Genomic DNA, 26,451 nt, shown 5'->3' with positions numbered 1-26,451 from the left:
TATGGGATCGCACAGAATCAGACACGACTGACACTACTTAGCAGCAGCAGCAGACATATTGTGTGTATGTGTGTGAGTCGTTCAGTCGTGTCAGACTCTTTGTGATCCCACAGACTATAGCTCACCAGACTCCTCTGTCCATGAAATTCTCCAGGCAAGAATACTGGAGTGGGTTGCCGTTTCCTTCTCCAGGGAATCTTCCTAACCCAGGGATTGAATCCTGGTCTCCTGCATTGCAGGCGGATGCTTTACCATCTGAGCTATTAAGAGAAGCCCATTAGAGAAACTGAAAACACATTACACATTTTCTTCTCTTTTTTAAAACTACGATGCAGTCAATCTTTAGAAATCAATGTGAAGTGTAAAAAAATTGGCAATGAAGTGTCACATGAAACATATCCTTAGGCTGTTCCAGCTTAAGTTCTTGTGTGTGTGTGTGTGTACGTGTGTGCGCTCCATCACGCCTGACTCTTTGCCACCCCATGGATTATATAGCACACCAGGCTCCCCTGTCCATGGAATTTTCCAGGCAAGAATACTGGAGTGGGTTGTTCATTTCCTCCTGCAGGGGATCTTATCAAACCAGGGATCAAACCCACATCTCCTCTGTCTCCTGCATTGGCAGGAGGATTCTTTACCACTGAGCCAAAGGATATTAAAAATGTAGCCTGAACTTCTCATTGTTGAGAGAAAAACTTTGGAGCCCAGAGAGTTATACAACTTACCCAAGGTCTCACAGACAAGTGGTAGCAGCCTCAAGACAAGATTCCAAAAAACTCAACACTCATCTGTTTTCTTCTCACCACATGATGACCTCCTTCATACAGAAGGGAGCAATCAGTGTGAAAGAGCCACATTTATGAATTTTTCTTAAGACCAAAAATTTATCTTTATTATAGTCAATCATTTTTTTGCCCAAAACAAAATGGCATTATTGTATGTATAAATATTTTTAAAAATAACTTTTGTTTTAAGTCTACTGTTACCTGGTCTCAAAATGTCATACTTTCTTCACCCAAACTGATGCCATCAGAAATCCTTATTACTGGTTAGCAAATTGCAAAAGACAACATCTGTAAACTCAATTGGAAAGACTTGGGGACAACAACAACAACAAAATCAACAATAATTTATTGCAAGACAGAAAGAAATCAATTGATATGGGCTTCCCATATAAATGGGCTTCCCTCATGGCTCAGCAAGTAAAGAATTCGCCTCCAGTGCAGAAGACACAGGAGATGTGGGTTAGATCCCTGAGTCAGGAAGATGCTCTGGAGAAGGAAATGGCAACCCACTCTAGTATTCTTGCCTGGAAAATTCCATGGACAAAGGAGCCTGGTAGTCTACAGTCCATGGGGTTGCAAAGAGACAGACACACCGAGCAACTAAACACGCATGCTTCAAAAACAGTCATATCATTTTATGTATTTATATCTTTAAAACCCACTTACAAATTCCTGATAAAAGATCAAGTTAGAAAATTATTGAAGATCATTAAAACAAGGGTAGCACAAATAGTTTTCAAATTTTTCTTAAATCTAACCCTCAATGTCTTCTGAAAAGATTCAAATAGTTAACACTTTCAAGTATCAGACAGAGAATAGATTAAATCCTAAAAAACACAGTGGAGTTAAAACATGTCTTCAAAAAGTGTAGTTCATATAAAATATATACACTGGGGTCAAAATTAGATTCAAGAAAACTAATGATAATATTCTTCTCTACTCAAAAAAAAAAAAAGGAAAATTACCTTCTTTTCAGTTCAAATTCACTGACAATCCCAAAGGAAACATTTAATTTTCTAGGACATGCTGAAAGACATAGGTAAAAAGGCAACACAGCTAGAACTGAATTAATCAAGCAGACATCATTGACAATCAATAGAACTTTCCTGGTGATTAAACTCAGTTTGAGATAGCTGGAGGTAGACCCAATCTAGTTGGAAATTCCATGGGAAAAGCATCTTAAAAGTGAAAAATGGTCTTAAAAAATGAAATGTGTAAACAGTTGTAAACTTTTCAGCATTTTTCAAGACTATAGGGACAACATCTGAATAAAAACCAAGAGGATAAGCCTTGTGTTTTCAAGTTAAGAGATATTAACCAGTACAGATCCTTACCCAACTTCATTCTTATTTTTCAAGCTGCATTGTGTTTATATGAAAACTTGTTTTCTTTAATCTCCCAAATATTTCAAAGGGTCACATAACTATTAGCAATCAGGAAGGCAGGAGACTGAATACTGAAGTGTTCCAAGGTTAAGACTGCTTAAATTGTTAATTCTAAATTGTTAAATCTAACTACATCTGGATTCTTGTTTCATCTATTTAAAATTGTACTGGGAAAATTCTCAGTTTGGCCACACTCTTATGAGAATGACCACACATCCCAGTATGAGGCAACCCAAGTTTATGCTTGGGTTCTGGCTTATTATCATTAATAACTCTTAAAAGGGTTCCATTTTGATGATATATCATATAAATATCACCTATAAAGAATTTTAAACAGCTTCTTCTCTTAGTTTCCTAGGCTCCAAGAGGACTTTCTTCCATGCAAACTCAATGTTGGAAAAGCAGTTAAATACTGGTCTTGCTATAACAGAAACCTTGCAGTATACTCCTTGGCTTTTGGGACCCTACCTTCTGTCCCTCTTCCTTACTAGTTTCTATTACTAGTTTAAATTTCACTTCTTCCTGTAGACATCCTGTGTTATTCTTCTGATAATCTCCTCTCCCCTCTTACTCCCTTAGTGCTTAGCTGACTTGCAAGCATAGACCTAATTTGAAATATTAAATCTAATAAAAAAAATACTTCAAAGCTACTAGTTAACTTACAAATCAATTATTGCAACCCAGTTCATTTGTCAGTTGGATACACCCCTTATGCTGATAAAAGAATTTAGGTCAAAATTTATGCTTAAAAAATACTATTGAATAAATACTTGAATGAGTAAATGAATGTTTAGGAAAGTCATTTATAGACAAGATATTTGGTATGAAGTAATAGAAACAATTTTATGCTACAAAAAGAAAGAGAGTGATAACAAGATAAAAGGGAAGCAAATAAGTCCAAATGTGTAATTATGTTTGAAAGAATCCCTGCCACCCCATGGTTTCCCACAACAATCAGCATGTCCTAAGGCACCAATATTTATAACTCAGTCTACTGGGTCATTTCTCTTCTTTTTACTGTAAAAATGTAACTTGGACTTCAGGATGGAAATCATTACTATTTAAATTTTTAGAAATACATTTAGGAAACCAAAATACATCCATTTCTTCAAGAAAACATGCATACATTTGCTTTCAACCTATACTGTTCAGGCCTGGCTAATGCTGTTCCCATTTTGTACAAAAGAGGCAGTCAAGAGTAAAAACTTAGAAAGGTGTACCCCTGCTCTTATTTGTTTCACAATTACCACGTTTTCAAGCATTGTGCCAGGCTCTGAAGCATTTGTGACTTCTATTGACCATTAACTCCTGCCCAGTGAGGTACACTTTACAGATACAAAAACTGACTTTATATAGGTTATAGAACATTCCCACATAACTAATGAAAGTCAAAAGTCGGGCTCTGAACCTGTGACAGCCTGATGCCAAATCACAAACTCTAAATATTCCGTTCACATTTAACTCATTTGTGGTCATTGTTTAAAGACAGTCAAGCACAAACCCCATTAACGATTGATTCTTAAAGCTTTAGAAAAACAAACTGAAGAGCTTTTAAAAACACCCCCATACCAGTGATTCTGATTTAATCAAGGCAGAGCCTGGGGACTGGTACTATTTAAAAGCTCCCCAACTGATTCTTAGGGGTGCCTGGAGACCTGGACACCTGGCCCTCTGCAAATAGCTCGCTTGATTTCCAAAATGCTATTTCCTAAAAGTTATTCACAGCCACCCTAACCTCCAGATACCATAAGCAGACCACCATTAGGCACTAATATTTACATAAGGAGATAATGTCTATTGAGGAATGAAACTTATTTGGATTAAGATCTCTCTTTCCTTGTAAAAATGCTCAGCTTTTGTGGTTTGGGTATTATCATCCCCGTGCTGATTCTTGGATATGTCTTTAAATTTCTTAAAACTGTCTAATGTGGAGTTTGGAACTAATCTTTCCTTGCTCTGTATCTGCTGTAATTTTTATGAGGTAGAGAAAGATGAAAATTCATAGAATATTAGCATAGGTCAACCAGGATTGTGTCCAGCTAGTTCAGCCAGTTAGAGCATGGACTAATGAGACTAATATCACGGCCTTCCTGTTGTCTAACTGGCTCTAATATAGATTCACAAACACAAACTTTACCCTTAATCTTGGGTAGGCAATGCATAAATGCCAGTCATTCCCTGTGGATCATTTTATTTATATATATATAAATATATATATTTATATTTATATATTTATATATATATATATATGATCCAACTTATTACAGCTCTGTGAAAATCCAGTAGTATCATCTTCAAATGAAAACAAGAGTATATTTTATTTTTTTAAGAGTATATTTTAGCAAGTAGCAGTCCAGCCAGATTTAGGCCAATTAGAAGACAGAAGGGAAAATGTCTAGTTAATCAATAGTCAACTGATCACAATATTAATCAAGTCATGCCACATTTCTGCAAGCTGACATTGAATATAAGATAAAATCACTCCCACTTTAGCTCAGGTGGGATTTTGAAAATGTGTTAAATTAACATTCAAATTCAGCATTAAACCCCTAGAAGCAAGGGAATTCATAATAAACTGCCCATCATTTTATCACAACTTTGTATTCAGCCCCAAAGGTAAGATCACCCAGAGTTATGAGTTTCTCAGAGAACAAAACGTATGACATTTAAAAACCAACCCATTACAAAACAGGGTTAGCTCAATGCAGCACTGAATACTGTTATTTGTGGATCTAAGGGTCTTTCTCTCTCTTCCAATCCTTTTAATAAGGTAGTGTGACTTGCATTGGGATATTTTTGAAGTTTTCATTTCACAAAGCTGAAATCCCCTAAGGCCCTGGTGTTGTAAATGAACACTCAGGAATAAGATGAGTGGAAGGAACTTATGAGAGGGACACTCAAGTGATTTGTGTTCAAGGGATGAATACTTGAGAAGTGTATTCTAGCAAGTTTTGGAAGGAAAAACAAACTGTCAATCAGGTACTAGGAATAATCATAGAGAGTCAGTGCAATACCTGCTCAGAACTTGACCAAATACCAATTTTTACCTTGACTGGGGGGGGGGGGGGGGGGGGGGAAGGGAAACATACTGGAACATCATCCAATTACTTGGTGAAATGGCTTCTGCTTTACATCTTTTCCCACGCAATAACTGTAGCTAGAAACCATGAAGTCATCATCTTGCAGCCCTATAAGATTTTACTGTGATAATTTCTGATCACATCATATTCCTTCCATTTCCCCTTCACTTCTACCATCTTTTATTTTTGTATGACTAGATCTCTTATTCTCAAAAGTAAACTATGTATATGTTAAACAGTTCAAATGTACAAAAGGGTATAATACAGTCTACTTCAAACCATACAAAAGGGACTATTGTTAAAAGTAATTCCACTTTGAATTCAGTCTGCAGTCTCTCTATCCAATCATTTATCTTGTGAAATCATTTATCTCATCTTTCTTTTCTCTCTTCCTCTCCTTTTCCTCCTTTCCTCCCTCCCTCCTCCTTGCTCTGTCCTCCCACTTTCTGCAAGTATATGTATGTATGCGTGTGCTCATTCAGTCACACCTGACTCTCTGTGATCCCATGAACAATAGCCCACCAGACTCCTCTCTCCATGGAATTTTCCAGGCAAGAATACTGGAGTGGGTCTGCCATTTCATTCTTCCTGACTCAGGGATCAAACTGGTGCCTCTTGCATCTCCTTTCTTGGCAGGCAGATTCTTTACCACTAGTGTCATCTGGGAAGCACACACGTATCTTTTACACATATTGTTTGTTTTACTTATATTTGTACAATATTCCATATCAATGATTATTTTACTTTCCTATGTACTTTATTCATTTAATTTTTAAAAATTGAAGTGTAGTTGGTTTATAATGTTGTGCTAATGTCTGCTGTATAGCAAAGTGACTCTGTTATGCACATATATACATTCTTTTCCATTATGTTTTATCCCAGATTATATATAGTTCCCTAGGCTATACAGTAGGTAGAGGTGCCTTATTTTAAATTACTACATAATATCTGCTAAGCTTTGAACGTTTGTGTGATTCCAAAATTCATATGCTGAATCCTAACACCTAGTGTGATGGTATTCAAAGGTGAAACCTTTGGGAGGTGCTTAGGTCATGAGGGTAGAGTCCTCATGAATGGGATTCATGTTCTTATAAAAGAAACAGGGATCTCACCTCCTGGTCATATGAAGACACAATGAGAAATCTGGGATCTGGAAGAAGGCCCTCACTCAATCTTGTTGGCAGACTTTTCTCAGACTTTGGGACTCTAAAACTGAGAAATAAACTTCTGTTCTTTATAAGCTAGCCAGTCTATATGGTACCCAGGCTAAGACAATATCAAACAACATGGATGAACCATAATTATCATCACCTACTACTGGTTTTTTTCCTAGATTCTATTATAAATAATGTTACAATAAAATCTGGTACTTGTGTACAGATACATGCAAAAAATGTATTGCTCTATGTATCTTTGTATGCATATGCAAGCATATGTGCTGAACAAATCTGGGGTAGTAGAACTGATAGGCAAAGATACGCATATTTTATGTTTCAGTAGTTATGCCCTGCAAATACAGGGACCAACTTACACCTCAATCACCAATGCATGAGAATGCTCCCATGTCCTCATACTTGCTAATTCACTGTGATATTATAGGGTTTGATTTTGCCCATCTGAGAGGTAAGAAAAATAGTATCTCACTGTAATTTTAATTCAAGAATGAATATTTTTATGAGCAGCAATATCAAGTAATTTATAGAGTTCGCTGTGGGGCCCTACGTGGGAAACTTAAAAAAAAAGGGGGGCTAGCTTTTGCGGTTGGAAGCCAAAATGGCGTCCCGCAGAAGAGCTAGGGGCGTGGCCTATGTTAGAGGTTTTGATTGGCTCTCTTGACTTCCGTACACGTGGACAATGTGTGATTACTACAGACTCCTGTTAAGCTCATGACGACTTGACCTTATATGCATATTATAATTTGACCTTTAACATGATTGGTTTGTGCTTTGATTTTATGGGAGGTCCCTCGCAGAACCCCCTTGCTTGCCTATATAAACCAAGAGTTTGTGGCAATAAAGCCAAAGGGCTCAGATGGAACCCCTGTCGCATCAGATTGTCTCTCACTCGCCAAGGGGCTGGGTTGGCGGACAGCAGGCTCACCTCCCCTCAGGACCCCTCCGCTTTGCTGAGGGAAGTTCCACTACCTCTCTCTTTCTGCGGAGCGCCCCCCTCAGTTTGCCACAAGAATTCACAGATTCTGTATTCAATTATCCTATCCTTTAGTCAGTGTTGAAAGGATATTATTTACTATGTGCCAAGTGTTGCTCTGAGAGTCACTACTTAAATTAGGACATAGTTCCTATCCCCAAGGCAGTCCAGCAGAGGAGGAAGACATTAAAATAATAATTAATATATACTGGGGTAAGTACAATAGAACACGTATACTGTTCGTATTAAAATAATAATATACATTGTGGTAAGTACAACAATAGAACATGTTTACTGTTTGGATTATAATAACAATTAATACACATTGTGGTAAGTACATTAATAGAACATGTATACTGTTTGGATATAGAAATGTTTAACTCTGGGTAAAGAGCTTGTTTCTGAAATGTACCTTAACTATTTTTGCATTTTATAAACATATTCAATTGTGATAAGAATAATAAACATAACACCTTAGTCAGCAAGAAGCATAACTGTGGCAATTACAGCTAATAATTAAACGTTCTGATTAGTTGAAAAATTATTTTAACTGGCACATCTATGCTTATAATCTGCATACTGAAATAAGAGTATGCAGAATAATTTATAAAATTTTGTCTTGCTTGATACAACAATGTTTTGGGGACTTACAACGTTGTCTAAAAAATAAGTCAGCATATTTTCTCTCTGTCCATTTTGCAGATATTGTTTAGCTCTTTTGAAATCAAAGCACAAACTTTAGTCTGCTACCTTTTCTCTCTCGACTCATTGAACTATTAAACATTTAATAAATGGTGATTTCTATTAACTGTTGGATTTGTTATACCATGCTAAAGATGCTCACCTTTTAGTATGAGGTGTGTTAAGGATAGTTAATTATATTACACTGAAAGTCCTTTAAGTATTCAGATCCCATAAAATGTGATAATAATGTTAACATCATTGACTGGTAAAGCTACTACTTGAGTTTTTAATTATCATTCTAACCTTTAGAAGCTGTCTTCCAATCAACAGGAAAGCTTTAAAACTTTATCTCTGGACTAAATTCAGTTCACTGATCGCATTGCCTTGATTTCCAAACCTCAACACAGTGGTTATAGTCAGTTGGTAAGTTCTCACTGAAATGTAAACGTTCAAGCTGGGCTGCACACAGAACTAGACAGAGGGAGTTGGTGTGGTGCACAGAAGCTGCGGAGTGAAGGTCAGTGTTTGACTTTCCATTCTGTTCTCTTTAGCAAGCTACTTATCCTTTTGTTGATTCTGAGTTATTATTAGTATGATGAGAAAATACTACTTCTACTATCTACTTCCCAGAGTTATAGTAATGATCAAATGAAATAATGGATGGAAACAGATGAGGCGTCATACACAATAAGGTTCTCTGATTCCCTTTTACAATAACCCTTTCTTTTCCACTCAACCCCAATTCTTCATGTAGCATCTACCTACCCAAAACCTTCTATGCTGTGCTACTCCATTTGGGTCTCCTCTACTCTCATCACTGTCTCCCACCAATATTCACCTTCTTTAGGTTTTATCTCTCAGACCTAATTTTTACTAGAAGACAGCTATAACACAGGAAAGAATAATTTGTAAATAATAATGGACTACATTTATTAAAGCACTTGCTACAGGCCAATCATAAAGTCATCACTAGGCAACCTTTCAGCTTTTCCTACAATAACTTCTAATTCTCTCAGATTTCTCCTATTTTCCTTCAACTTGTCATACAAAGAACTTTATATACATTATCCTCACTCAATCTGTACTACAAATCCATGTAGTGGAGTTTATTATTATTCTTGTTTTAATGATCAGGAAACTGAGGCTTGGAAAGTGAAGTAATTTACCCATAGTCATGCAGCTAAGCTGCGGTGAAACTGGGCTTTGAACCTCACAGGGATTCCTTCCATTATCACTGTGCTCTGCTGCTCTGCTTAGATGCAGAATTAATGCAATCAACAAATGGTCTCTCATATATATTAATTTAAACATGGTCATTGAACTATACAGTCTGAATTTGGAAGCTCATCTAAATTAACCATCCATCCAATCCTTATCCTCATTTGTCACACACCTGAGTCACATTCTGTGTTTCTTGCTTCAATATCACCAATGAGGAATGTATTCTATATACCCGAAAGGAATCCCTTCATATTCAGACAGCTCTATTGTAAAGTTCTTTATATCAAGTGAAAATCTTCCTTCCTGAAAAGTCCATTTCACTGATCTTAATTTTATCTGAAAGCTTAATTTAAAAATTATAATTCATATGTTATAATACAATAAATCCTCTAATGCTCTCTTCTCCCTGATAAAGTATTCAGTGCACCTTGGCCATGGTGGTCCCTCTCAAATGAAAGCACCTAAACTCTTTGCATTTCTCTCAAACTCCAGGCATGCTCTGGCCAGTTGAGCAAACTTCATAGTTATAGATTCTCTAGTTCTTCTAGTCCCACCAAAGACACCATTAAGATTGGGGTTGGGGTAACCATATCATGGTTTTGACTTTTAAATGAGTTTGCATCTCCTACATCTTTTTTCACTCCCTTTTCCATGTACTGTAGTTGAAATTGATCATGTTGGAGTTGGTTCATCTTTCTAAAACAATGGTTCTAAGTAGGTCTGCACATTGTTAGAGTCACCTTGGGAGCTTTAAAAATACTGATTTCTGGGTTGCGGTCAGAGATTCTAATGTATATGGTATGGGACATGGCCTCGATATCAAGACATATTAACTGTATTTTCTTATGTTTTTATTATTATCAGTTCTATATCATCCATAAATTTAAAGACATGGTAACCAATGTTCTCACCAAGTCATTGCAGAGTCCTGGAGCTTTACTTTAAGTTAATATTGGCCAGGTACACAGACAGAGGTGCCTGACAGGCTACAGTCCACAGGGTCTCAAAGAGTCAGACATGACTGAGCGACTAAGCACAGCACACTTTGGTACAGGCATTCAAGTAGTTATAAATCCACTAAAGTACACTATCATTCAGAAAACAGCTTTCTATTTTGTTCACAAAATGACATCAAGAAAGATTTTGTTAAATATCTTATAGAAAAGCTAGTCTAGGACATGGTTAAAAGCATGGATTCTGGAGTCCAGCTTCCAGTGTTCAAATCCCAGCTGAGTTATTTGCATGACTTTGGGCAGGTAACCTAAGCTCTCCATACTTCAGTTTCTGTAGTTGTAAATAGGTACAATAGTACTTACTTAGAGGGTTGTTTGGAGAAGGCAAGGGCACCCCACTCCAGTACTCTTGCCTGGAAAATCCCTTGGATGGAGGAGCCTGGTAGGCTGCAGTCCATGGGGTCGCTGAGGGTCGGACATGACTGAGCGACTTCACTTTCACTTTTCACTTTCATGCATTGGAGAAGGAAATGGCAACCCACTCCAGTGTTCTTGCCTGGAGAATCCCAGAGACAGGGGAGCCTGGTGGGCTGCCGTCTATGGGGTTGCACAGAGTTGGACACAACTGAAGCAACTTAGCAGCAGCAGAGGATTGTTATACGGATTAAAAGAGTATAAACATGTAAAGGTTCTAAAGCAAGAAATATGTATTAGAGATCATTTTCAAGCCATTCATGTTTCTCCTTACCCCAATTAAAGCATGATTCACAACCCAGTACAAGGTTTCTAACAATTGGGTACATAGAATGCCATCCACTGCTTGTTCTCCTTATTTGCATAAAGATGATTGTGTACCTCATACCAAGGAAATAATTTCAATGAGCCCTGACTCTCCCATCTTCCCATTCATAGAAAAGCACTAAATTCCTTAAGATGCTTCCCCCTAGGTTTTCTAAGTCTACAGATGTAAAGTAGACACTTTCCAAATAGGAACAAAGGAAGATAAATCTCACCATTTGGAACACTGGCACCAATAGAAGGCACTCCCAGAGAGATTCATCTGATGAACCAGTTAGATGAACCAGTTGTCACCACAAGACTGCGGATTAGACACTGACAGCGGGGAACTGCTGCCTCACTGGTGCACAAGTGTGCTCTGTCCTGTGTGGCTCTTGTACTCCGTGGGCTTCTCCAAGGGATCTTCCTGACCCGGATTGAACTTCTACTGAACTGCAGGTGGGTTCTTTACTGACCGCGCTACCAGGGAAGCCCAAGTGGAAAACATTAGCTTGCAAATATCTCCTGGAATGACCAACCTCGGGGAGGGAATGTGTTAATCTCTTCAGGCAGAGGGGCAAGTTTCCCTGAGGCAGGTCACCATGCATCACTGTAATAACAAAAGTGAAGTGAAGTGAAGCCTCTCAGTCGTGTCCAACTCTTTGCAACCCCATGGACTGTAGCCTAGTGGGCTCCTCCATCCATGGGATTTTCCAGGTGAGTATATGGGAGTGAGGTGCCATTTCCTTCTTCAGGGGAAAACAAAGGTTCAAGTCAAGGAAACAGATCTATGAGTCAGAACTGGCTCATTCCTGCAACAATTCCCTGACAGTGGCGCTGGCCGCGCAATGGTAAAGAATCTGCCTGCCAGTGCAGGAGACACAGAGGCACACTTTGTATCCCTGTGTTGGGAGGATCCCCTATAGGAAATGGCACCTCACTCTACTCTTCTTGCCTAGAAAATTCCATGCACAGAGGAGCCTGGTGGGCTGCATCCAATAGGGTCACAAGAGTCAGACACCAGACACGATACTTCCTCAACTCCTCTCCTTCTCTGTAAAAGAACCTGACATCCTGACCCCAATAAGATAGGTTTTTTGGACATATTAGTCTGCCATCTTCTTGGCCAATTGGCTTTCTGAATAAAGTAATATTCCTTGCCTCAAAAAAAAAAAAAGGTGTACATAAAGTGTACAAAATCCAAAAGCTCCAGTTAAGCAAGAGTTAACTAATTTATTATGGATGCAGTATTAGCCATTGTACAATAATAAAAGTACATAAAATGCACACAGATATCAGAAAAAGAAGACCCTGTGGATTCTTTTCTGAATTTGCTACCTCCTGAATATTTTGAAATTACTCAAAACCTCAGGCTCCCTTTCCCAGTGTCGCCCCCACCAAGAAAAAACTTGAGTGAAGAAACACCACTTTAACTTACTGAAATAAAGACAACATTTCTAGATATAAAGCTATTTCCTCTATCATCTTATAAAAAATCAACACTACCAAAGAATGAATCAGAGAAAAAAATAGAACTAGAATTACCATAGATCTCCAAGTGAAATTCACACACCAGTTCTGAAATGTCAGCAAAAAGATGTTCAGCTAAAGGCCCCAGTGGTATTGCAGAGTCCCTGGATGAAATAAGAAGTCTCCTCACTCTGACAGAATAGGCATTCCCTGTGGGAGGCATGTATTTATTATGCAACTGCCATGTGCCAAGAAAATATAGCTATTGGATAATATCATCTTTTAGGAAATTAATAGATATGGAGTCTGCCAAATTACTGGCAACTTTTATTTAACCACCAGTGCCTTTTCAAATAATTTGAGAACAATTTCATAGAAAAAAAATAGTTTTTTGAAGGTATTTAGTGATAGAAATTTAGATTACTGATTCACATTTGCATTTTGGCAACAAAAATACCACACAGCCAAATAGGATTGACATAAGTAGGAGGACATTGGAGCTGATATGGAGAAGAGAATAGAATGATATTTAAGGTAAGGAGGAATCAGAATCTTTTCCCAAATGGTACAGTTTAGATGTCAGAAAAGGCCACCAATATTATTTTAAACAATTAGAAGCCATGTCTAACATTACAGTAACATTTGCGACTAGGCAAAAGTAGAAAAGAGATTGATGATGGAAGGCCAAAGATACTATCTTTTGATATCCAAAATAACAAAATTTTATAGTAGTATACCATTAATAGGCATGAAAAATTGGAAGTCAATTATAATTTGTCCTAGGACAGCAGACACTGAGAAATTAACTAGATCATGGGGCAAAGGAGTTAGCATTTAACTGAAAGAAGATATGATTTACTAAGCAGTTCTTTATTGGGCTGGTAGTGTTAATCCATTTCTAAACTTGCATTAATTGCTCTCACACTCAATTGATCCATCTGGGCTCAAAATAGGCTTCCTGGTCTGACATGCCACATGACTACAGAACTGAGGTGGCATCTTAGACTGGGTATAAAAAGTGTAGCTTGAAGAAATTACTCTGAACATTTGCCTCTGCATTACTGACTAAGCAAATGGAAGATATTCTAACACAAAATTCTGTTACAGTATATAGGATTTAGTTCTCCACATATTTTCTCTCATTTTGAAAATCAAATTAGATACTGATGTCTAGTCACTCCTGTTGGGGATATTTACAAAAATAGTGGTAGGGGGAAGAAGAGATTAAGAAGTGAAAAGAGAGAAGAAAAGTAATGGAAAAGGCTAAGTGAACAAAGAGAATTTTGCAATACAGTCTTAGATGAGATATAAGAAAATGAGCCTTTATTCTCCTCTAGGGAGGTTGCCCAGCTGTGTAAGAGTGACATTCAGAGCTGAGATAGAGTAACTCTAAGCTGGGAGTAGGATTTTTGATAAATAGTTCAGCATCTGTACAATGGATAGTGCTCTAATATAAAGTTGTAATAAGAATTCAATAAAACCTGCCTATAAATACTTTGATAATTGTATAAGGCATATAGTAGGTAGACAATAAATATTATATTTATTCTATTTTACTCAGATTTGGTACATTGAATAATCCAAGGATCCTTCTAAGTCAAGTTTTCAAGATTCAGTGCCTCTCTTGAGAAACCTAGGAAATAGCAGTCCAAAATATGAGCCTTAAAATCAAAAGGACAATTAATACAGACTAAAATTCAGATGGAGGGTAGAAGGGCCTTGAAGGAGGGACCTCTCTTATGCAACAAAATAAAATTAATTTGTAAGTATCTCAAACCTGTTGAGTGAGAAAAATCCTGAAAATGTCCTAGTTGGCAAAGGATTTCAACAATCAGAAATTAACTGTACAATTCTTGTGATTTATTTAAAATCTTACTGACAGCTATTATTCAATGTGCTGTCTTTATTATTTTATCTCAGTAATGACAAGGAAGCTTTCATAGCCTTACTCATGATTTCTGCTCCAACAATCCTATTTTTTATACCATTTAAAGTTTCTCAAACAGAAACTTTATCATAGAAGTTTCCTGGCATAAACTCTAACTATAGAAACTGATTGCTTTTACAGAAAAGAGAAACCTCCACTTGAGCTTTGGTAGACCTAGTTTTCTAGGTAATAATTAGAAAGTCAACTTCTTAAATAGAAGGGTTCCCATATTAAATACAGGGCTGCTGCTGCTGCTGTTAAGTCCCTTCAGTCGTGTCCAACTCCGTGCGGCCCCATAGACGGCAGCCCACCAGGCTCTGCCGTCCCTGGGATTCTCCAGGCAAGAATACTGGAGCAGGTTGCCATTTCCTTCTCCAATAAATACAGGGCAGTAACTCAAATTTGCATTTCAGCAAAACAACAAATAATTTGTAGCACATGTATGTCCTAAATATTTTATGGGACATATTTCTATTAAAAGTTATTCATCACCACAGCAACATACCTCAAAATAAACAACAGAGTATATAGATTTGTTGTTTAGTTGCTAAGTCATGGTCTAACTCTTTTGTGACCCCATGGACCATGGCCCACCAGGCTCCTCCTCCATCTATGGGATTTCCCAAGCAAGAATATTGGGGTAGGTTGCCATTTCCTCCTCCAGGGCTCTTCCCTGACCCAGGGATTGGACCCACATCTCCTGCACTGGCAGGTGGATTCTTTACCACTGAGCCATCAGGGAAATCAGAGTATACAGATGGTCCAAACTAATTACTGAATGTATACAACAGGAAAACTCAATGAACTTGAAGAGCACTTTGATTCTGTTTCTCAACTAACACAGGCTGACTTCCTCTGCTGTATTTCGTAACTAATCATTGGAATGCATGTAAGAATTAAAGATTTTAAAATTTAAAAAAATAAAAATATAAGACCCGCAAAAATAAAAAAAAATAAAATAAAAAAAAAAAAAAATAAAATCTGCTAAAGGAAATTCCAGATTGCTATCTCTTGATAGAAAAGTGAAAAGATGCAGGTACATCACTGAGATTCATCATAACTCATCATAACTTTCTAAATCCTTCTTGTGAAGAGAAATTGCTGCTACAACTCCAGGCAGATATGCTAAATTATCCTTCACTTCCTCTAATGAATTTTCCATGATCTGTGTAATACGACAAGTTTCACTATTCTAAGAGAATTCTGATGTTCTAAAACTTCTTTAAAGGTTTCGTATACTAAACACATTACATCATCAGGAATTTCAGAGAAAAAAATCTCAATGCCCTTTTAACCTTCTTAATCTCAACTCACAAACCCAATTTGTTTCATGGGCTTTGGGGAAGTGAGAAAAATAAGACAGTTATTTGTAAGTCAAAATCTAAAATGAAATACCCTTGACTATCTGATGATGACTTGTGACATGACATTCCCAAAAGGACAAAAGAAAAATTAGGCTTCATCTAAAAACAGAAAATCTTCTAATTGTAATGGCACATAATACATCCCTGCATTTCAATAAATAACATTTTATCTTGAATGCTTAATCATGTGAGATCGCTTAACCTAGGCAATGATCCAAGGATTAACAAGAAAAAAAAATCAGGAAGTGGAAGATTTTAAAAGCATTTGCAGTTCCACGGTCAAAATCAAATGAAAGAAGAAGTATAATAGCACCATTTGAATGTATCTGAATTCACCTGTTTAGCTTTATTTCTACCATGCAAAGAATAAACCCAAGAATAAACATTTTATTAAATGTCTTAGTAGTTAATTTTGGTCACCTCTATTTCTAAATGCATTGTTACCAGCAAAACTTTCAACAAGGGTTATTTTCTGATGGAAAGAAAATGCTAAGGAAATCATTCTCACAACATTTGCTTATACATTTCATCTTTTATCCCTCTGTGAGAACAAAACCTATTTTTAATATTTCTATAATTTTAGCATCTGAAAACTTTTGCTTTTTAAGATGAGGCAGTTGTATGAAAGAAGATTTTTTTTTAACATTTTAACATATCTTCAGACACGGTAATTTTGTTCCTTAACTAAACCTCTTCATAGCACATATATGTATAATGAAGTATGGGTAGTTTATGTCAACTATAAAATATATAAAAGCCTAACCCTCTCCCACAGTGCTCTAGAATGTGTTAACAAACAAGCAGATAAGCCTAATGATGAATGACACAATATAGTCAGCACTAATAGACTGGTTTTCTACAAATGCATTGCAAAAAGATGAACAAATACTTTACATTTCGAAACATGGCCATTTTGACGTCACATGTCAAGTAAGGTACAAAGTGGTAAATGTTAGCAACTTTACATCTGTAGGTCCTGGATCAAATAGCATAAAGGAACTTTGGAGGAATGACAATGCATTCTGGAAGGTAGACTGGGTTGAAGGTAAGAGTCTCTTCTTGAGAGTCTAATGAGGTCTTCCCCTCCCTCTGCTTCACAAAAATTTATCTCCTAGAGACACCTTAGCAGAAGCTATCAGCTTTGACAGAACACCGAAATCCTGGCAGTGAACCATAAATTGACCATTACCATAAAAAGAGCTGCTAAATGAGAAACCATGTGCTCAGTATAAAACTAATTTCATGCTTTCAAAAGCACACAGTGGCTTCAAGCAAGATAGTGGCCCTGGGACTTGCTGAGACAGATTGGCGAACACAAACGGTTTGCTCCTGATGTGTGTGCTTAGCCAAGCTTTACATGTACTGGTAGTAAATGGGGTTCTCGAATCTTCCGTCAAACAAATACATACTTATCTATAACTTTAGAGCTGAAAGCTATAAAACAGCTGCCTTGAATAAATTTAGCAGGAACACACACAGAGACACACATATATACATACCCCATGGGCCACGCTAGCTTCCAATCAAATAAAAATAGATTTCTCTGCAGACCTAACATACTAAACAGGCACTTAATAAGCATACTGCTATTGAATACATCATAACTGTCACAGTCCTTTCTTCTTTAGAAACAGCTTCTCATCACGTAGGAATTAGAGTTTAGAAGAGCCTAAGCAAGAGGACTCCATCTGCTTGGAAGCTAACTTTGAGTTTGCCCTTATCAGGCTGGTGTTTAAATACTCTATACTGATAAAGCCACATCAGACTTGTCTCAGCGTGATTATCTACTCATTTAACTCCTCACATGAGTGTCAGTCCTTTATTTACATTTAAATGATAAAATCTGCTACATTTAAAATGTCACATCTAATTAAAACATGCTTTATGAAGAAATGCTGCTAATTTTCTCCTCCTCTCATTTAATATAACATCTCTGAAAATAAATTACTTTAGATTGTCCAGTGCATGACAGGTCATAACTTTTAATTATTAATAATGTCAAGCTTAACAAGGTGTCAGCTCCAGTATGCAATCTATTTCACTTACTTTTTTAGTTATAAATATCCGTTGTTTCCTGCTATACATTTTTCACATCAAAGATTCTACAAAGAACATTTAGTTCATAGCCTTTATTATATACACCTGAAGTACATAATAACACTGCTAATTGCCTACTTTTAGTAATGACAGCAAATAACATAATATTACTGACTTGTTCCGAATGTTTAAAATGCAAAGGAAGTCACCTACTGGTAAGATGTCCTCGGCAAACAGCTAGCACAGAATAAAAAGAACACTGTTACATCCATTTAAGGAGTTACTTCCCCCAAAATTATAGAATCATGTATATGGCTCTTCCCTGCTACCCCTTCAGATCTGTCAGTGCGACGTGATAAACAATTGACAACTCCACAGGATTCAACATAGCATTCAAAAGAATCTGCTACTGACACCCCAGAGCCCAACGTCCAAGTTTTAGAATAAAAATGCTCACCTCTGCTAGGAAGTCCACTCCACATCTTGGCAGGGCTTTCACCAGCTTCAAGAACAACCAAGTTGGATAAACAAAACTTCCAGGATGTGACCAGTGTAACACACGGGGCTACGGAGACTTGGCTCCAGCCCTGATTATCTGTGTGACAGCACCACGCTATATCAGTGCAGCTCCAAACCTTCCCAGATGCTGGCTTATTGCACTGCTCATTGAAAATCCTTTACACGCTGGCAACATTTTAGGGAAGGACAAGCACACTCTGAGTCATTTGTAAAGAAAACAGAGCAATTTCAATTTTATATCTCCATGCGTGCTGAAACCAGAAGCACTGTCAACCTACAAGTCTGAGGTGGGTTTATGCTGAGAAACAGGCAACCTAAGCCTTCATTATCAATGCATGAAATCAGCCACTGTGATCAAATTCAAGCAAACCACGAAAAGGATATGATTATGAAAGGCTCCACAGATTTAGCACCAAACCTTGTGGAATGAAGAAATCGTCTATTGAAATTGTGTAAATGTTAAAAATAGCTCTGGCTTTTCAACAATGAGCAAAATACAGAGAAGAAATCAGTAGTCTATATTATAAGGACCTATCATAAAAGCTACAAAAAAACAAAATAGCTGTAGATCCCTGGGACTTTTCTACAGACAAATGAAATCACTAGAAGCTATTACAACTGTAACAAAAAATTTTTTTTCATATATTTGACACAGATGTCGTTAAAAAGCAAGTGAAATATCCATTAACCCCCGAGTGCCTGTCCCTAAATTAAAATAATAATAGTAAAAATGTGCAGGGTTATGCCAGGGCAAAATACTATCAATTTTACTCTAAGATGAATTTGTAAACAATAAACATTTAAATATATTTGGTCTATGTAATGAGAAAATATACATACAAGGTAGAGAATATTTTTAACCCCATAGTGTCTCATTGCTTATCATGTTTTTTAAATCCACAGCTCATTAAATCCATACAGCCCTAACCCAGCCACCCTCAAATTTACACCTTTACCTTTCACCAGCCTTCCTCTTTTATTAGTAAAATATAAGATGCAAGAGCCAGTTGACATAGTTTTAAAAAGGCACAAGGTGGCTAAATCCCAGAAAATAGCAGCGATGATTTGAGATAACAAAATATAGAGCTTTGACATGTGCGTGCAAAGTAAAAGAGACATAAAACATGTATCAAAAAAATCATAAAAATAACTGGGAAAAATTCCTAGTAGGCAGCACTGACAAAGCATGTATTTAAGGTTCTATTCAAATTTTTAAAAATGAGTTTTAGGTTCTCATTGAGACTCTAAGGCAGAGCAAATTAGGATCTAGTAAGTGCAATTCCTGATTTGCAGATCTTCTATAGATAACTGTATTCAACTGTTGTAATTCTCACAGCTTTTAGGTGTAGATATATTTAGTAGTATCTAATCTAAAACATCCGTATAAAAATAAAAACTACCCCACAACACAAATTTACAGAACAGAGCATACTGGAGCAACATTAAACATTGACCTCGCATGAGTAGTCTCATGGCCCTGGGTGTGGAATTGACTCCTTAAAGGACGCCAGCTGCATGTTCTTCCTTGAAGATAGTTACAGACATAAATGAGTGGAGGTGCACATATGTGTGCTGAAGGGGGAAGTGGTCACACACACTCAAGTCATAAGAGAATGGATTAAATCTTTACAATCACTTTTGCCGCCTGAATTCCATTCATTTAGTGCCTCATGAATTCCCCAGGACAACAACTGAATGGACTATGAGAAATGGCATTGGGTATCACTGATTCAGAAATTATTTCACGTCATCTCTCTCTGGTCTTCTGTACTCTTGTCTTAGAAGATAGTCTATGAGATATTGTGTCCCTAGAACTCATATTATTATTATTAATACATGCAACTCCCTGGTAATAAGAAAATTACTTAATATAAAAACCAAAATATTTAATTATAGGTCCTCAATCCCTTATCTAAAAACCCCTAGTGCCAGATGCATTTCAGAATTCAAATGCTTTCAGATTTTATAAAGATAACACTCTGCTTTACTGTGAATTATATAATACTTCTAGTAGAGTAGAGGGCAACAGTCTATAATCAGATATAGTAACAATTCTGCACCAAAATATGTACATATTAATACTAGACAGGATAAATAAAGACTACTGTTAACCTCACATCAGTTCAGGTCAGGATTTGCCATCAGTATAAATTACAAAACCTTCTAAGTTTCAGAGTTTCTTAGTTTTGGGGAACTGCAGGTAAGAGATTATGGATGTGTACAAATGTCCACCTAAACTATTATAAGGTTATGGGTTGGAAAGTGATACCTCAGCAGTGTTCTCTGGCTTAGGCAAGAGATTTGGAGATGAGTACTGCTTTAACAGGATAAGGAAAAAATATGAGAAGGTGCTATTGAGACTGAGACACAAAGGAGAGCAGAAATGTCACTATAATGCAAGACAACAAAACTAGCACGTGGGAACAGAAGGCAAGAAGAAGCCATTCAGTATTACTGTGCCAAGAAATTACGAAACAAAACAATGATAACCAACCACTCATTGATTACCTGCTCTTTACTCAGTAATGTGAAAGGGACTTGACATAAATACTTTTTTTAGCAACCTATACTTTATAATTTTCAAAAGGAAATTTTAAAAGGAAAATGTGTTTTCAGAATGAGCCATAAAATGTTGGTTTATCTCACCCTTTTCTCATTGTACCCCAAAACAAAACATCCACAATATTAAACATCACATATGAGAATGTCAGAAAAAAAAAAAAACAAAAAAAAATAAGCTTTATCTTCTGAAGTAAAGGTCCATACTTTATTTTATACACTATTTGGGATAGGAGTTCTTTAAAATCCCTTACAGAAAAGAAGTAACACTCTACAATCTATATTCAAATTGTATAACATTAAAGCCCATTTAAAAACTATATTCTTAAGACACATGAATATTATGTTGTGTTTACTTGGAGTTTTCCTATGAATCCATTTCCCAAATAGATACTTTTTTATACTAAGTAAACTGAAGAATATTAATGCAGCAAAGCATTGACTCTAGACCTAAGACTTCAGACCTACAGAATATTCACCATCTTCTATGAGGTCTTTTCAAAAAATAAAAAGTTGCAGTTATAACACATACGAAGGACAAGTCTAGAGCTCTAATGTACAGCATGATGATGAAAATAATACTGTACTGAACTCAACTGACCCTTGAACGTTGCCAGGGAGAGGGGTTTGACCCTCCTCACAGTGGAAAACCCGAACATGATTTATGTAGTCAGTCTCCCTTATCCAAAGCTGCTCCGTATTCGAGACTCCATATACACAGACTCAACTAATTGCAGATTGTCTAGTACTATAGGGTTTACTAGCGAAAAGAACCTGCGTATAAGTAGACTACCAGGAGATCACACCAGTCAATCCCAAAGGAAATCAATCCTGAATATTCATTGGAAGGCCTAAGGCTAAAGCTGAAGCTCCAATAATTTGGCCACCTGATGGAAAGAGCTGACTCACTGGAAAAGACCCTGATGCTAAGATCAAAAGCAGAAGGGGACGACAGAGGATGAGATGGTTGGATGGCATCACCAACTCAATGGACATGAGTTTGAGCAAGCTTTGGGAGTCGGTGATGGACAGGGAAGCCTGGCGTGCTGCAGTCCATAGGGTCACAAAGTCAGACACGACTGGGCAACTGAACAACATAAGTTCAGTTGCCTATGAACATAAGTTCATAATGCCTATGAAGTTCAGACCTATAGTGTTCAAGGGTCAAATGAACTGGAAATTTGCTGAAAACTAGATTTCAGGTGCTCTCACTACACACAAAAGAAGTGATAAATGAAGAGACAAATATGTTTAATTAGCTTGACTGTAGTAATCACTTCACTGTGTTTATCCAATCATTATGTTGAACACCTTAAATATATACAACTTGTATTGTTAAAAATTTAACAACTATAGGTGTGTGCTGCTAAGTCGCTTCATTCGTGTCTTGACTTGTGACCATATGGACTGTAGCCCTCCAGGCTCCTCTGTCCATAGGAGTCTCAAGGCAAGAATAATGGAGTGGGTCGCCATACCCTCCTCCAGGGGATCTTCCTGACCCAGGGATCAAACCCGTATCTCTTATGTCTCCTGCATTGGTAGGCAGGGTTTTTTTTTTACCACTAGCACCACCTGGGAAGTCCTCCAAAACTATAGTTACCCTCTCAAATAAAGGCCTTTCCTGAGTGCCTTTTGGGAACCAGACTTGCAGTGGGGAAGAATCCTAAGGGTGTTTGGGAGAAAAATGGCCTTCCTATCCACTGTACAAAGTATAATGGAGTATGTTGCTCTAATGTTAGTATCTAGAATACGACCCAAGTCATGTTCCTGTGAAAAAAGGCAATAGCATTTATTCATTTCTGACAGTACAGCATAATTTGACCAAATCTTTCTTTAGCAACCAAAATAGTGCCCTGGTGGTACGATGAAATCCTTGCAATTTCTAAAAGTAACTGATTATTTGGAGCCAGTAACTGCCCAGGAATAAAATCAACATCTCTTTACATCATGTCCACATAAGAAAAGATAAACTTTAAGAATCTGTGGGCCAACATCTCTGAGCTTGCAGGACAGGCTCACCAGAGACAATCTCTTGAAATGAAGGGGGCCAACGTGATGGAAAATGCCATCATATGCAGCCCCTAAAAAATACTATACCCAGACCACGCAGTTCCTCCAGACTCCTCATGTGATCAGGAGGAGTGCAAACATGTTTCTCACCTTGCCTTAAGAACTGGATCCAGAAAACCTGTGACGACCGAGGAGGAACAGCACCCCCATGGTCAGCCGTGCCATTGTACAAGGTTGTCTAACTTGCAACAATGTCCAACAGCCTCCTTGGCTGTGATGCCAAAAGGTATGAAAGGAGAACATCTGTGTGAAGAAAGGCGGTCAGTCAGGGTGACCACACACTCATCCCCCAGTGAGAATCTGAACTCAATAATTTTAGTTCCTATTGAGCCAGCTACTGAAAGCCTTTCTCCTTAGATAAGCTTAAAATAGATCATAAACGTATGCTATTGAAAGACACCATATTTAGGGTGCCTTTGATGATTCAGATCACTCAGCCACCCAGACTGAGCATGACAGTCTTTAAATTTCAAAATCTAAAAATTTTAAATCTTAATTATTTAAAGACTGAAACCCAAGATGATGTGAAACAAGTTGTCTGCTAATAAATATGATACATGTGAAAGTTCATAGTCCAAAGTATTCTTAAAGCGAAAGACTATCTGTCCCTCACTAAAGTAGACCCAATCACTCCTATTAATTCTTTTTTTTAAGAAGTTCCACTCAAACTCCTTTACATGTCAGTTCCTTAGGGCTCTGTACTTATATAATCGACATCCTTCCTTAACGTTTTTATATCACATGTACAGAATATAGAACTGTTCTAACTGTTCTATAAGGACTTTTAAAGGTGACCTGAGGTATAGTTCTAGATTTCTGACACAATCTGTAATGGCTAGGCTCTATCTCAAAACATTTTGGAGGTCTGGAATTATACCTTGAGCCTTCATCCTATTCCAAATTGCCGTACTCTCATTCATAAGCAATTTCTACCTTAATAAGTCCTGCAATAGAAAACTCAACTGAATTTACCTGAGGAGTACAGATATGGGTCACTAACTCTATTCTTGTTTGGAAGAATTAAATTACAATTTTGCAAAATGCTTAGAAACTTATAGTGATCAATACTGGATGAGACAAAGAGTCGGGAAAATGGATAAATATTCTCTCTAGTGTGTCGTCATTGGGTCTGAATTATTCCAAGAGATAATTCCTGCACTCTCTCATAAGGATCTGGGATTTATACCAAAGAAATCATATGCTCTATTTTCAACGATCTCATTTGTGATATTTTGACCAAGACTTTTTCCCCTTCCAAGTCTGTCCCTTCCTACAAAACTACAGAAATCACACGGGCTCTATCTAATAAATGAGTTACACAGTAATTCCTCCATGAAAAGATTTTATGGACTTATAACTAAGAAGTCTAAGGAAATAGGTGCATTGAAAATAATTAACCCACCTACTTACACACCAAAATGCTTTATCTACCTAGTGCATTTCCTGACAGAAACTCACTGATACTCACTGACACACTGATAATTTGATATACATTCACTATGACACTTACATTTTATAAAAGATTTCATAGTTAAGTTATAAATGGCACACTGATTCATCAAAAATGAAGAAAAGGAATGTATTCAAAACCATATGTTTCTACTGCAAAAGTAAAAGATATTATCATATTGATGAATCTAGGCCTATCTCTGCCTCTATCACACAACACTTTATGTTTGTAGTTAATATCTTTTAAAATAGACTAATTTTTTTACAGATGAGAGAGATTAAGATATTTAAGTAGTCTGTTTAATTTCCAAAAATTGGAGAAAAATCTCCCCTACCCCTTCTTCCATTTCTCTTTCTCTCTCTCACACACACATACCCTGATTCCTCCTACAGATTCTACCTAAAGCACAGAAGATGCTCAAAAAAAAAGTCTGTCAAATGAGCATGTCCCGACCCACATGCATTCTCATCTGTTTGTACTTTGCTTTCCATATTCATTGATAAGTTCCAGCCAATGTGGTGGGATGAGGACTAAGGCAAATATCTTATTTTCAGTATACTTGTGGCACCATCTTGTGGTAATTCTAGAGTGTTACAGTTTTGAGTTTAATTTCCAAAGTTCAACAATGTCTGAGAAAATGCTTTTGAGGACAAATTTTACATTTTAAATACATATTAGCTTCAGTGTAAGAAATGTGACTTATGTACTTTTAAAACCCACAAACACGTAGCAACAGTCATAATATCTATCCCAGTGCTCTGACCCTAGGAGCTGTTTCTTTAATGTAGATAGGAAAGAGAGTAAGGGATCATCAATAACAAGCGCACAGGGCCTGTTTTACACTATCTTTGTTTAGTCATTCTTATATTTTATGGCTAAAATAACTTCCTATTAGATTAAAAATAAATTCTCTTTGACCGGAAAAAAGAAGGAAAGAAAAAAAAAAAAAAAAAACTGAAGCTCCTGGCGGCATCAAAGAGCAGCACAGAATATGGAGCAAAGAACAGAACACAGTATACAAGGCTCCAGCTGACAACCCATTTTCAGATCTTGCCCTCCATTTCCACCTCCAAACCATTACCTCCACTTCCTGTTATAAAAGCCATCCTTACTTTCTCCCCTCGGCCCCCACAGCGTCCTCAACTTAAAATCTACTCAGTTCCGCCAGACGAAAGATGCCACCTCTCACACCAAGAGGCAGAGTCTCCCTTTCTACCAGTTGAATCTGCTGTGGTCTTGTGACTGGTTTTGACCAAAAGAGCCCTGTGGTTGCAGCTTCCACTCGAGCTATAAGGCAGTGTGACTCTGTGACCCACGTGTGATGAAGCCTAGCCTAACCTCCAAGAGAAGAGTCTGCTGATAAGAGGGACCCAGCCTGCAGCCAGCATCAACTGCTAGACATTTGCCTGAGGCTGAGACCACCAAACCCAGGTGATATGTCAGCTGCCTGCAGCCTCCACTGAGTCTCAGATGAGAACCACCTGGCCAAAATCAGCCCTGGTCTCTGGCCCACAGAATCATGATTAAAATTATTTTATTTTTATTTTTATGTAATTATTATTTTTACTTTATTTTACTTTACAGTACTGTATTGGTTTTGCCATACATTGACATGAATCCACCACGGGTGTACATGCATTCCCAAACATGAACCCCCCCTCCCACCTCCCACCCCATATCATCTCTCTGGATCATCCCAGTGCACCAGCCCCAAGCATCCTGTATCCTGCATCAAACATAGACTTGCGATTCGTTTCTTACATGATAGTATACATGTTTCAATGCCCTTCTCCCAAATCATCCCACCCTCTCCCTCTCCCTCAGAGTCCAAAAGTCCGCTCTACAGATCTGTGTCTCTTTTGCTGTCTCACATACAGGGTCATCATTACCATCTTTCTAAATTCCATATATATGTGTTAGTATACTGTATTGGTGTTTTTCTTTCTGGCTTACTTCACTCTGTATAATCGGCTCCAGTTTCATCCATCTTATTAGAACGGATTCAAATGTATTCTTTTTAAT

General features: G+C 37.3%; 1 protein-coding gene across 4 annotated transcripts in view; it reads right to left on the bottom strand.

The window, feature by feature from the left end:
• The window catches only part of ZNF385B (zinc finger protein 385B), a 482,159-nt gene that overhangs the window by 315,466 nt on the left and 140,242 nt on the right, over positions 1-26,451 (bottom strand). Inside the window, exon 4 of one of the 4 annotated variants that reach the window (XM_060409681.1) lies at positions 18,289-18,426. The exons of 2 other annotated variants lie outside the window; for them this stretch is intronic. In XM_060409681.1, coding sequence (XP_060265664.1) covers positions 18,289-18,426 — 138 coding nt within the window. Of the gene's footprint in view, positions 1-18,288; positions 18,500-26,451 lie in introns of those variants that run through there. One more of the 4 variants, XM_060409679.1, reaches the window with a different exon arrangement.

The sequence above is a fragment of the Ovis aries genome, chromosome 2, assembly GCF_016772045.2.
Source record: "Ovis aries strain OAR_USU_Benz2616 breed Rambouillet chromosome 2, ARS-UI_Ramb_v3.0, whole genome shotgun sequence".
NCBI lineage: Eukaryota > Metazoa > Chordata > Mammalia > Artiodactyla > Bovidae > Ovis > Ovis aries.
The sequence above is the reverse complement of the archived record's forward strand: the minus strand, read 5'-3'. Positions and strand labels throughout refer to the sequence as shown.